This window comes from Triplophysa rosa, linkage group LG22 (genome assembly GCF_024868665.1).
Source record: "Triplophysa rosa linkage group LG22, Trosa_1v2, whole genome shotgun sequence".
NCBI classification, from domain to species: Eukaryota; Metazoa; Chordata; class Actinopteri; order Cypriniformes; family Nemacheilidae; genus Triplophysa; species Triplophysa rosa.
This window is the reverse complement of record NC_079911.1, coordinates 8,940,900-8,955,059: the sequence shown is the minus strand read 5'-3', so window position 1 is coordinate 8,955,059 and position 14,160 is coordinate 8,940,900. Positions and strand designations below refer to the sequence as shown.

The 14,160-nt window shown below is 36.4% G+C and overlaps 1 protein-coding gene across 1 annotated transcript; it reads left to right on the top strand.

Annotated features, from left to right (window-relative positions):
* The first annotated feature begins 5,291 nt into the window (after positions 1 to 5,291).
* Positions 5,292 to 10,930, top strand: sfrp1b (secreted frizzled-related protein 1b). Its single transcript, XM_057321076.1, has 3 exons — positions 5,292 to 6,057; positions 6,955 to 7,035; positions 9,476 to 10,930. Exons 1-3 carry the CDS (start codon positions 5,556 to 5,558, stop codon positions 9,799 to 9,801), a joined length of 909 nt encoding a protein of 302 aa, XP_057177059.1. The 5' UTR covers positions 5,292 to 5,555; the 3' UTR covers positions 9,802 to 10,930.
* The last annotated feature ends 3,230 nt before the right edge of the window (positions 10,931 to 14,160 follow it).

Sequence of the window (14,160 nt, the reverse complement as noted above, 5' to 3'; positions counted from 1 at the left end):
TGCGAATGCTTTCTGAAAGATGTTCTTCGTTAAACGGTCATGAAATGTTAGTCTCACATAGTAATTTGTTAAATAATACGGTTATTAGGGTACAAGACTATAATAATTTAAGCGTGATAAGAAAATAAATAGCCTACATTTAATAGTAAAGTATATTTAATAGTAAATAGCCTACATTTAAACATACATTCATTCAAAACAACAACTCCAGTTAGCCAAAATATGCGTCGACAATGTAATCTGATGACCATGGGCAGTTTTTCACATATATTTTAAATGTGTGCGTATTTTTATTTTCTTTGTATTCTAAAGCCGTTTTAAAAAACCAAACATATTTTTTACTTAAATACATTTAAGTTGAGTGTTTTTGTATTTTCAAAGAATGCTGCTATTGGGTCCAAGTCTACTTGTTGAGTCTGAGTGAGTCCAAGTCCTTAATAAATCAAGTCCAAATCCAAAGGGGGCCTTAAAGACCCATTGAAATCAAAATGTAAGTTTTTTTTCTTTTATTAAAAATTTGTTAGCCTTAAGGATATCAATAATTTGCATTTGGAAGATATAGGCATTCAAAACTGACAGTCACGCACATGTGCCCCCCAAAAATCTAGAAATTTGATGACATCATTCTACACTTCAGCCTCTCGTCAAATTTCACATATTCAGAATTACGTTCGAGAAAGAAAAATGTTCCCACCTCTCCCTTTAAAAGCATTACGGGGACTGACATAGCACTAAGATGTCGTCACGTTTTCGCTTCTTTGGCGAAGGACATAACGCATTTACGAAACGCACTCTGTAGAGCCGTTTGTCCGTTTAGGGCTACTGTAGAAACAACATGGTGAATTCCATGCAAGGGGACCTTTTGTGTATGTGAATTGGGGTGTAGAGCAGCAATCTGACTTCTATAGCTTTTTAGTGGTTGGAGAAAGTTAAGGGTTGTGTAAAAGATCTTGCTGGAGATGGAGTTAGCCTTGGTCCATTGGTGGAAAAAAAACGGTGTGGTCCAAAAAGTGCCCAATCAAACCTTGTTTTAATTTCCACAGGGTAGAATGTGAACTTGTGTACTATTTCAGAAGTGATGTATCTGTAATTGAATTTAATTAAATGTAAGCAACAGAGAGAAGATACATTTTCTTTTGATTTATCTTCTTAAATAGAAAATAAAAGCACAGGAACTGTGTAAGCCTTTATCTAGCAAAATTGGATTGTTCCCCCTTGAATACACAGACAGAAAAACACAGCATGTAATTTAAATGTGAAAGCAAAGAATTTTAAACAGACATGATCTCACCACATACTTTACATAGTAATGATGTATTTGTTTGTTAGCATCAGGACAATGTTGTCACAACATTTCAGAAAGCGGAAAATGGAATGGTGTGTTCCTAATTTCGAAAAGAAGACACTAATGGTCCAGCTCTGGTATAAATAAGAACTAAAAAGCAAATCAAATATAGTGATCCATGGAAACGGTTTAAATAGTTAGTTATACTGAGGTTAATGCCTAAAACAGTTCTTTCTCATCCATCGTTATGAAACCCCATCTTGAACTTCGACTGGATATTTGATGAATGAACCATCACTGGGATAATTTATTCTTTCTCAAGAGACACCTAGTCCATATTTCATGACATATAACGGGCTCTAACATTTACTTTTCACCATTACTCAAGTCCTGTCAGACATTTTTGGAACATTGCAGTACATAAAATATGGTTGCAGCCTGCTGTGTATCTTCATATACATTGACAACCCGTGAGATCTTTTTGCCAGATTACAGTTAACTGGAGTAATAGAAATGAGTAGTATGTAGATGAGCACTTCAACCAGTTTGCCAAACAGATTTACCTTTTTGGCCATGAAATAAATGTCAACTTGTAGCCAATGTAACCACACAGCATACAAAGACTTCTGAATTTAGCCAAATGATGTTGTATTCACATACTGTCTTTTTGTCATAGTAATGTTAAAGTTTTAATTTCACTTCCATGAGTGTTATTTTTTTATGTAGAGAGTACCACACACAGCTTTATCAATCTGTATCGAGTTTACAGGAATTGCACTTCATCTGCAGTTTATTGTAGCAGGCAAGAGCTTTCTTTCAATGTTTGTTCCATCCACATGTGGCCTTTATGATCGGCCAAACATTTGCACTTCTAAACGTTTCAAATGAGGAAACTTTACCACTGTGATTTAGACCAGAAGCCAACAACCCATACAAGTTTGTGTCCGTAAAACGTTTTGCTTTAAATCATTATACATTTTTACTAATTCATGGCGTTTTAGAAATGCAACTTCAAAAATGCAGTTTGGATTGCACTTCAATGGGAATGTTAATCATATTTATTTTCCGCTCAAAGAATGGCTAAATGAAGCGATATTTTGATATTGTGTTGAAATGAGGTTTGACCTTCATGTAGAGAGACCAATATGATCAAGAATCTGAAGTTGTATTGTAACTAGTCAATGTAATTAAGATCATACCGCATTTAAAGTAACATGTAGCACATACAGTACATATTTTTATCAGTTAGCACAACCTTTTAGCGTGGCATTAGCACAACTTTTTTCATGTCACTAACCACAACTTTCAATATATGTACCGTTAGTATTAGAGGTGGAATGGTTTGCAAAATCCACGGTACGGATCTGTGTAACGGTTTTCGGTTTGATTTGGCATACATAGCTAATGTTTTTTTCTCTTTTAACACTCGATACCATACATCAGCACAAAATATACAGATATGATTTAGGCACAGACACATTGTGACACTGACAATCATAAATTAAACCTATAGGCAGTGTTGAGTAAGTTACTCTGAAAAAATTACATATTCAATAGTGTAATTAGATTACTGTATAAATTACTCTCTCCAAAAAGTATTTAATTACTTATTACTAATTACTTTCTATATCCTATATTAACCTTGATTAGTTAAGTGATTCAAGGATAGACATGAAACGATTCTTAACTCATTTAAATAAATAATATAAAACTACATAAAGTACTCTTATTAACTGACTAAAGAATTACAAATATTCAAAGATAAATTAATGCATGCATTTTAATGTCAATTCCAGTATTGTATAGATTATACAGGATTTAGTTCAAGTCCAGCAGTTCTTTGATCGATGGATGCACTTTTTGGAGCTTCAAAAAGTCGACGCCCATTCACTCCCATTCTACCGCTTGGAAGTAAAATGATACGTGGTATTATAACTTCGACTGCATTATTCTTCAAGAAGTAAGTCATATTCAGTCAGGATGCCTTGAGGGTGAGCCACTGTTCTGAAATATTGGGCGGAGCATACATGAATACTTTCCTGTTTCGCGTAAGATAGGCGTGTTCAACTTTGTGAGGCTCTGCATATGATCAGCATATGACTTCAATGTGCCGCGAGTCCAGACTGCTCTTTATGCTTTATGCTTTCAGTTCGCTCTCATTCTATAATAAAGCCCCACCCTAACACCGCCCCTAACATCACAGGGGTACAGTCAAAGCTTACTAAACCGTACACATTAGATTGTACGAATGAGGCACCTCGTAAAATATTTACAAATTCCTTTCAGATTGTGTTGATATATATATATATATATATATATATATATATAAGATTGTAGATTGAATGTGAACACAATTAGAAGTGACACAAAAGAATACATTCTGTCCAAATCAATCTTACACAAAGATTACATTTTGTGAATGTTATACGAATTCCTTGTGTTGCAACTAATCCCCATACTTTACAATGCCAACATGTCACACATGACACACGTATTAGAAGTCTCTGTGTTTCAGTGAAAATACTAAAATTCTGTGTCAATAACTTATAGACGTCATTACTTACCATTTCTTTGCACAATAATGTTAGCGCAAGCCAAATACCACAAGAACACACCCAAGAACAATACTAAGAACACTACAAATGTTTATTTATGTATTCTCCATCTTTATTTATATTTCCCCAATGCAATGTCATGGGAACATTGAAAATGTCTAACTAATATGAGAGCTGTCAATAAAGAGGGAAAAATCAGATTCCAACAGAGCCATGAGTGGAGACATTATACATTTTTCAATGACCCCCTTTCACTTCTAAGATTCTTAAAACAGGTGGTCTCATAAGAGGGATACATGGGTGTGTTACACCAAAGATTTCCCCTCAATGTTTCAGTTGTGTATAAAGAAAAACTAAAAGCATTTGGATGTAATTATAAAACACTGCTAGATTGATAATGCAATGTTACTCAAATCTCACTTCATTGAAATTCTAGCATTGTGAAACAATCTTTCTTTGTGATTTCTGAAAGCCAGCTCACAGCTGCAAAACTCTGGAAGTAATGCACACACGGACCAGGGATCATCTGTATGGTTTCTTGTAATGATTGTGGTTAGAGTTTGGGTAGGAGAAGCTGCTTTCAAATCAGTGTGAAAAGCACGTGGCAGGCCATCTCGCAAGCATCTGCATCCCAGTTCCAAAAACCAAGCCAAAAATCGCAGATGCTTTATTATACATTCTAAATAATGTGTCTTTGTTGCAGGGGAGCCTCCCGGCTTGGTTCGACCAACATGACAAACACTGTTATAAATCAGGCTGTGAAACTTTTATAGAATTGGATCAGACGTTTTACACCAGTGACACAGACCATGTACAGTCATTTTCACTTACATTTTATTAGCGTGTTATAAGTGCTTTTGAATCCAAAGTCTTTTCAAATGAATTTCAGGCTTTTTAAACAATGCAGTTGTTTTGATGGTAGTTTTTACTGTTTTAACCAAATGCTCAGTTTTGGTTTGGCTAAACTTGAATTGTTTTTGCCATTGTATTTGTTTTTTTTGGTTTGCCATGTTAAGAAAAGTCAGGTGGTTTATATGAAAAGGTAACCCAACAGTACGGTTAACTTGGTTGGGACTGTTTGACCCAGTAGTAAAGTGTGGCATAAGTCGCATCAACTATACCCCAAAATGAAACTTCTTTCATCATTTACTCAACCTCATGTCATTTTAAACCTGTATGACTGTGGAACACAAAAGAAGATTTTTTAAGAATGTTGGAAACAAAAGAACATTGTCTTCCATTGGATGGACACAAAACCACTGAGACAATTCTTAAAATATATTTTTCCACAATCCATCTAACGCATTAAATCAGAGATACAGCCTCTGTGATGCCTACAGTCTATTTACGTCCTCCGAGAACTGCAAGTGCGCGCATCTCTGTAAGATTCTCTACGAATAGCCTATAAGGGGTTAACATATTAGCTGTGTTTCCTTTTGCCCAAGAAACGAACATTCGTCCATTTTCAAGCACATTGAGCAATCTCTTCTACAGTATGCCGAGCCAAAACGCGCGCGCGGTTGCATTACTCGTTTCTTTCAAGTGCGTTCATTTACTCTCGCGCCCACAACCGAACAGCAGTCAGCCGTACTTCTCTGTGAAAACGAGCACTTTAAAGAAACCAAGTTAACTTGATTCCACTACGAGGTCATTTTTAGAAGTATATTTTAAGATTTGTACAACGCAGAACGTTGCGATATATTTTTCCTCGTGCCATGAAGAACCCGTGGATCTGCATCTCTCTGGCTCTCTTGCATTCTTCGCTTTACGCATCCGAGTATGAATACATGACCTGGAGAGCGGACACCGGGGTGCAAATTTACGGCAAACCTCCGCAGTGCATAGACATTCCCGAGGACCTGAGGTTGTGTTTTAATGTGGGCTACGACAAAATGATGCTTCCCAATTTACTGGAGCACGAAACCATTGCGGAGGTGAAGCAGCAAGCGGGCAGCTGGGTTCCTCTGGTGCACAAAGCCTGTCACCCTGGCACGCAACTGTTACTCTGCTCGCTCTTCGCTCCCGTGTGCCTTGAGAAACCCTTATATCCGTGCCGCTGGCTCTGCGAGGCTGTCCGGGACAGTTGCGCCCCTATAATGGAGGCATATGGGTTCCCTTGGCCCGAAATGCTCACGTGCGACAAGTTTCCACAGGATGACGTTTTGCCATGCATTGCCATGAACGAGACCACCAGCAATAGTATGGCCAAACCCGCAGGTTTGTATACATAATGTAAACGATGACGTGCGCTATTGGTGCAAAGTTCGGACAGACCTCACAGAATTGATGTTTCTTGTGATATTAAGGCATGATATGATGCTTGACGTTAGTTTTGAATAGAAATAGATTTATATAATTGAATCAAGTTGGCACACATGGGAACTTTTTAATAGTGTTTTCAGTAAAGTTAATTTGTATAAAGGTCAGTTTTAGCTTATTTTGGTCACACATATTTTTCACAAGTCCATTTAAGGTATGGCATAAATATCACTATAACATGTGGAATAATACTGATGAAGAATATGTTGTGTCCAAACCTTAGATCAGATTCTTATTTGATGCAATTCAATTTGAGCTTCTGAATTTTATGTTACACTTGTCACTTTGTTATAAAATTGTGTCACTATTACTGCAGTAATACAAAAATGTTTACAGACACAGCTGCGTGCATAAACAGAAACATTAACACTGAAAAGTGTGACAGATTAGACTTTGTTCATATTATGAACTCCAGAGTTGTTTAAATTAGATGTACTCTATACTTTTCAGGAAGTCAATCAGATCTATTTGAATTTAAATATAAAAGATTATGATGTTTAAACTTAAGGCCTTTTTAAAATAAACTATTACTGTTTTTTAGTTGAGTTTATAAACCAAGCATGTTTTCTGATATTTTTAAAACTTTTGTGCATTTTTATGTTGTTATATTTAAATGAAAATATAAAATATTATTATTCTTTAAAATGCATACTAAAACATCATGCAATTCCAAAAAAAATTACCGGAATGTTTGATGTAAGAAGTCCTTTGTTTTCATTTGCTTTATTTGAACCGTTTTTCATGCTAACAGACATGCATTATTATGGGACATTCATCTTTTCCTTCTTTTCTCAGACCACCCTCCTGTGTGTCCACCATGTGACAATGAAATGAATACAGATGTTATTCTGGAACACATGTGTGCCAGTGAATTTGGTAACGTATCTCTTCTATCAGCGTATTTATGAAGGAGAAATTACCATTAATTAGTTAAAAAGTAACGATTTTTAAACTCTTGATATTTATTAAAACAAATATAAGATAAAGAGTAAAAACAATACAAAAAACTCTTATTTCAGATGTAATGTTTCCTATCAAGACACCATGCAAGTAAAATCATTTACAGACACACTGCTTTTTTCTATAAACATTATCAGTATGCTGATCTCCGAGGCCCCTCAAAGACCATTTGTGTCGGTACAACATACAGTAGTTTCCCTTTTTACTCATGAATATGAGAACAAGAGCTTTGAGTATTACAGAAGTCTGTCTACAATTAAGTGAAATGCAATAAAGCAAAAGAGATTAAAAATAAATCAAAGTTTACAATGCAGTTCAGATGTGAAGGCTTTCAGAGCAGAACTTTTATAAACATTACCACTGGATACCATTTCTTGCTCCAAATTCCAGATTCAAGATGCTGCTATAGAGTGATTTCAAATTGATTGAGGCAATGGCCAGACCCTAATGGTTTCAAGAGAACAAAATCCGATCAGACAGGCTTTTGGTTCACACATTTGTTTCCAATAATATTTTTGCCAGAACATTTCAAGTATTACGTCTGGATTTGTACTCCATAAATCCATATTTCTCTCTTGAGAACTGTGCGTGAAACAGACGGGGGTGCTTAAACCGTACAGTATGTGTATCCACAGACAGAACTGATAAACAATGAGTATTGTGTGCAGGGGCGTAGATTTAATTTTAACATTTTGGGGGGTTGTATTGTCACTCATACATGTTTTCATTAATCATTGTATACATAACGGTTACACTACGCCTCAGATTGTGTGGCCAGTATTGTTTACTCTTGAATTGACGGTTTCTGTTGTTTCATAAGGTCAAACCTTTTCCTCCTTATATTCAGATTTCATGTCTAGGTTAGTTTTTTTTCTGTATAGAACCACATATCCATGACAGTGGATTAGTGGATTTCAACCGCAAATGGAGATATTTTGAATGTACAAAAAGCAGAGCTACTTTTTCCTTTGCAATAGTGTTTCTAAGAGCCAGTGGTGTGGTCAGAAACTGGCAGGTTTCTTTTTGCAAGTTCAGAGATGTTGTCAAGGCGGGAAGCTTGCCGGTGGCAAGAATTTCATTGGACTTTTTATTTTTATGACAAGCTATCAAGCACCAACCCAGTAAAGGCTTTTTGTAGACATTACAGGATGACTATGTCTCAAGCTATGTATGTGTCCCCCACACTTAAAACTTGTGGTTTTGTGAATACTTGAAAGACATTTGTAATAATCGTTTGTTTTATAATGAAAGTATGTAGCACATGAATAACATTAGCACAGAGGTCAATTATGACTGCAGTACCGTACATTTATTTTACGTGAATAAAAAATATGGCACAATATGGCAGTAGCAGCCCTACTGCTACTGGCAACAAACCTTCCTGAACCATATGTTCATGTTTTGGAAATTTGGATGGATATGAATATTTGTTTTCCGACTGTTTTATATGCTTATCAATTCATTTGATTATAGTTTTTTAATCGATTGACAACTTGCAAACAAATCGGTAACTGGACAGAAATCTACTTTCACTGCTGTCATTTGAAATAATCATCTGCAATCAAATGTAGTTGCGTGCTCATGAATTGGCCTCTAAAAGCTTTCTTCTTTGACCATTTCCCATCCATTACAGCATTGTATGGTTTTCACATCATTACACATCCGGATGGTGAAGATATTATACCAGATGACATCTGGCCAAAAAGAAAAGCTCCTTGGAATTGAAACATTTTGGAACTCGGATAATGTCGTGGGGTTTAAGAGCTAGTACTTTAAAACTTTAAAATTAGACTTAAATTGTTGTAAACATAACTTTGAGTAGTCAATCTATGAGGGTAGTATAGAAGTGTTCTTATACATTTATTACAGCAAACAATAACACACACTCACAATCCTTTATGTAGTCTTTGAGTAGCCAAAGATATGAGGAATGCCTCCAGGGCCCCTACTAGGCCCTCAGTTGTTCACATTACTGATATTGTTGGAAAGAATTGCATGACCTCTCTATTGATCTTAGCGGGATTTGAATTTGGTCCACACCCAAGAATCATATCCTCACGCACGCTTGATGATATTGCTATACAACACATTGCAGCACTCAGCTTTGCTCAATTAACACGAAATAGCATCTGAAACACATAAACTAGAGTAAGTTCTTGGCTGAAATGTGAAAAAAGATCAAAAACAAGCAAGTGTTTTACAACAAGGACCTTAAGCGAAAATACTTAAAATATGTGTTTGAACATTTTTTTCTAAATAAGTTGAACTTACATAAACTGTTTTACATGTTACCCAACTCTTTACAAAGTGTGTGTGCGTACAGCTAACAGTGAAATCGTTGCTTTTTCTCTTGCAGCGATCAAGACGAAGATTAAGGAGGTCAAAATAGAGAACTTGGACCGAAAACTCATCCTGCAGAAAAAGAGGAAGCCATTGAAACTCGTAACCCTGAAAAAGCAGGACCTGAAAAAGCTTGTCCTTTATCTGAAAAATGGGGCAGACTGTCCTTGCCAACAACTTGATAACTTGGGGAAAAACTTCTTAATTATGGGTCGCTTTGTGGGGAAACAGTATATTCTGACCAGCATTCACAAGTGGGACAAATCTAGCAAAGAATTTAATAAGACCCTTAAGAAACTTAAAAGCCATAAATGTGCAACACATGAGACAGTTTTTAAGTAACTCACCCTTTTTTGATCAACAAATGAATATAGTGATTTAAATTGTACTCGCCATTTTAAACCTTCCAATATAGCGATCTATTATCTTTTGTATTGTACAGTATACAAAACAACACTGGTTAGAAGCCATATTCAAATTTATGAACATTTCTACATTTTAAGATATCAGTTATTATTGGACATACCTAGAAATGCACAGTTATGCATTCAATTCAAGGTTTTCTTGAACATTTGAACCAATTCAAATAAGCAACGAAAGTCATTTACATATTTACATTATACAGCAAGTAGGGTACTTACTATAATTCATCATCATACATTCCAGGTCAAGGTCTATTGTGTGAGTTGTGCATTTGCAAACATTTGTTGATATATTTTGACACTTTCATGTTGGATTAATAATCTCTTTAAAAAATCTGTTATTTTACGTTTCATAATATTCACAACACAGTTTGACAGTTTGTTTGTTTGGCATGTTGGATTAATAATCTCTTTTAAAATCTGTTATTTTACGTTTCATAATATTCACAACACAGTTTGACAGTTTGTTTGTTTGGCTTGCATGAGATGTAAATCTCAGTTGCTCTTGAAGTGGAAAGTGTTTGCATGCCTGATGATTTGCAATACACTGTAATCATAAAATTAACATTAAAACAGAACATATTTTTACTATCTTTGACTGCATTGGACTTTTAATCAGAATAGTTTAAACATAAACAGTTTGTTGCAGATGTGACAAGAGGGTGAAAGTGCAGAACACAAGGCATATGCTGTGTGAAATCACTGCTTTGGAACTAAAATATGATTCTGACATTTTTGACACTTTGTGTGCTGAATGTAAGCAAATGTCTAGAAGTGTAAACAAATGTTTACACTGCAGATGTTTGTGTTGGATGAGGAATGTGAAGGTTTTCTCTCCTAGCTCACCTGATAAAAACAAATACGAAGCTTTTTTAATGTGTGGAAAGATGAGGGAAGTAAATGATATGCTAATCACAAGACCAACAAGATGTTTGTGAAAAATATTTACGTAGCTGCTGACAACGTTTGAGCTAACTTGAAAGATGCTGAAATCGAACTGATGAATGATGAACAAGAATAAACTTTTTGTCTCCTGCTTGTTTTGGGGGGTTTTGACTGAGGGCATTTTTCTGAGAAAACCATGTGATGTAATGTCTACTAATTTGTAATAACTGTATGTATAACAGTCCATATCTACTGCTGATAAGCTGTGGAGTAGTGAGATCTGTTATCTAGTATCATGCCAAAACAGGCCTGGCCTGTGGAGCAATGATGCATACAGCTCCTAAACTGTATAAAACATTTGTTTAATTCCCCGCTTTCATCCGCTTGATTTACGTGGAACCGATGCGAGTTTTTGTAAAGCTCTGCATGTGTTATCTGGCTTTGAAACAAGTCAAGCAGAAGCTGGTGAAATTTAACGTCAGAATGGTTGAAAGATGTTGACCAGATAACTCTTGTGTAAGTATGCACGACCTGCAACGATAGCGTTGTGCGCGAAAATGAATGTCTCATGTTGCCTTTGGCGCAACAGCTGTTTACATTCCCGACATCATAAAGTGTGCAGTAGAGATAACACCAGATTCAGATTCAGATTCAGTGTGGGTGTTGACAACACGGCTATGTGAATGAATTTGCCATGAAATCACGCTAGACTCAACGCACAGGTGCTGCTTTTGAAGAGCACAGCGTAGCCGTGTTTATATGTGGAAAAATAAAGGGCATTTGTGTGTGGAACTAATTTGTAGTGCGATAAACTGTGACAACAAAACTTTATCGTTGTACTTTTTCTGCGACAACTTGATGTTACTGTACAAAAGGTTGGTACAGTAGGCCTATTAACCCTTACGTAAAGAAATTATAATCTCCTACATGTTAATATTCAATCATTTAATATTTGAAAATTTACTGTAAATAACACACTTTTAATAGGCTACACAAAGAACCGCTTTTTATATATTGGAAAATATTAGCACTTGGTTCCATTTGGAAATGTATTATTTAAATATTGCATGATATTTTCCACTATATTTTATTAGTTAGCTAACCTAACTAACAGGGAACGGTCTCAAAACTTTGGCTAATGTTCCCTACAAGACTTAAAGATATCAGAAATGTTGCAGAAACGTTAAAAAGAACATTTTATAAACGTTATGTCATTACTAAACGTCATAAAAGTTGCAATCATTGGTCCAGCAGCACTTCTGCTTTCATTTTTTTAATTTCATTTTTTCAAAAATCTCTTCATAAAATCTTAAAGATATTAATTTAACATTGTTAAACGAATATCCTTAAGAACGTTCAAATGCATGTGTAGTGTTAAAAAAACGAAACTGGAAGTTATTCAACTGTTCTGAAATGGTCTATAAACAAATTAATCTTACATCGTTAGGGCAGTGTATAAAACATTCTGAAATAACGTTTTCATAACGCCATCGGAATGCTATAGCACAACGCTCTATATTTGTGTCAGCTGGAAAACCAACTGAACACCCATCTATCTTAGGAGGTGGCTAATTTGTATAAAATCGTTTAATGTGAATCATGCAAAAATGTATGATTAGGAAAAAAATCCAATACTGAAGCCCCACCCCTAATCCTAAACGTCATTGGCGCAAAAACAAATCGTACTTAGCCAGTCTGGAAGACATCCAGAGCTGGTTTAGTTTATTTCAGCAGGTTTGGTCAAACATTAAATACTAATCATAACAGAAAGCATTGCGCAATACAATTGCTATGGTTTATGAAAAATGTGCGAAACACTGAAAAAACATTTCATAAGGAAGATTCCGACTTAATGTACTGTACTAAAACAGTAAAAAGTACATAATACACGTATGCACACACACGCACACACACGCACACACAGGCACACACACGCACACGCACACGCACGCACGCACACACACACACACACACACACACACACACACACACACACACACACACACACACACACGCACACACACACACACACACGCACGCACGCACGCACGCACGCACGCACGCACGCACGCACGCACGCACGCACACACACGCACACACACACACACACACACACGCACACACGCACACACGCACACACACTTTACACTGCTTTCTGAAAAAAGTACAGGCTACATATACAAGCTTTTAAACCGTTCAGAATGGCCCGGCCCTTAGACGTCTATTGTAAGTGCATTTGTGTGGCTTTACAAAGAGCATCGTCGAGAGACGAGCATGCATTGTTTTCTTTGGTAACTGACAGCATGCCACAGATGTTGTCGATAGAGCTTAACTTGTATTGAACCCGAAACATTCCTCTAAAACTGTTTAGTTGCTTTCGAAGGCCCCCCAATCTTTTGTTTTGACTTCCTTTGGGGGGTCTGATTCAAGACTTAATGAAGCCATCTGCTATGAAGCACGCTTCAAAAAAGAAATCCATTCATGTAACTGGCATAAACCTCAGGCGTGTCACCTCCAGGTAAAGTCGCATTAGTTTAGTAATGGTTTATCCAGGTTAAGCAAACATCTATGTTTTATGCTCTGGGATGACACTTACTGCCAGAGTCTATGGGATGATCATTAGAAGCAGCTGTTGGCTTGGTTGCTGCATATTTCCCAGTGTCACTGAATAAAAAAGCCTCGCTCTTCGCCTCCAGCCTGGAGGGAGAAAAGTGCCTTTAAAGCCATAAATAATATGATGCTCTCACCGGACAGCATCTGAGGTACATAAACATAACTTTCACATGGAGCTTGAAGTGAAATCCTCACACATGCCAACCACCAACTCTTGCCAGATGGGATGCGTAAACACTAAAGATTGTGCCATTACTGTTTTCAATTCAATGATAAGAGATTTGTTCTTGCTGTCTGATTGTGAGAGATTTTTCAATGTGTTTATTCTAATCATATCAGATGCAAATTCTTGGAAAATTATCCCAACAGAGGTCTGCTTGCGCAGTTACCAAAATTAGGCCAAATCTACTTTGGCCCGGAATTCCTTCTCAGTTAGAAGCTGTATAGCTTTCTTACTCGGCTGAAAACATCTTGTTCAAAATCCACGTCTCACAGTTTTAACAGAAAAAAAACTTGCTGGCAAACCACTTTGCAGATTCTGGGTTTGAGAAATGAGCAATCGGCACAAGAAACAATTATTTAGACATATTCAAGAATATGATGCAGTGATATCTGGTACCCAAGAAACACTCACATCACTCTTCTGGGCAAACATTTAATGTTAAATCAGTGTTGAATGCTGAACAGCATGCACGTCCGTTTAGACATAACCAGGATAGATGATAACTGGCTTGGGTGTCGTGGATCATGGTTTTGGCAGAAACAGAAGCTGTAGACACAC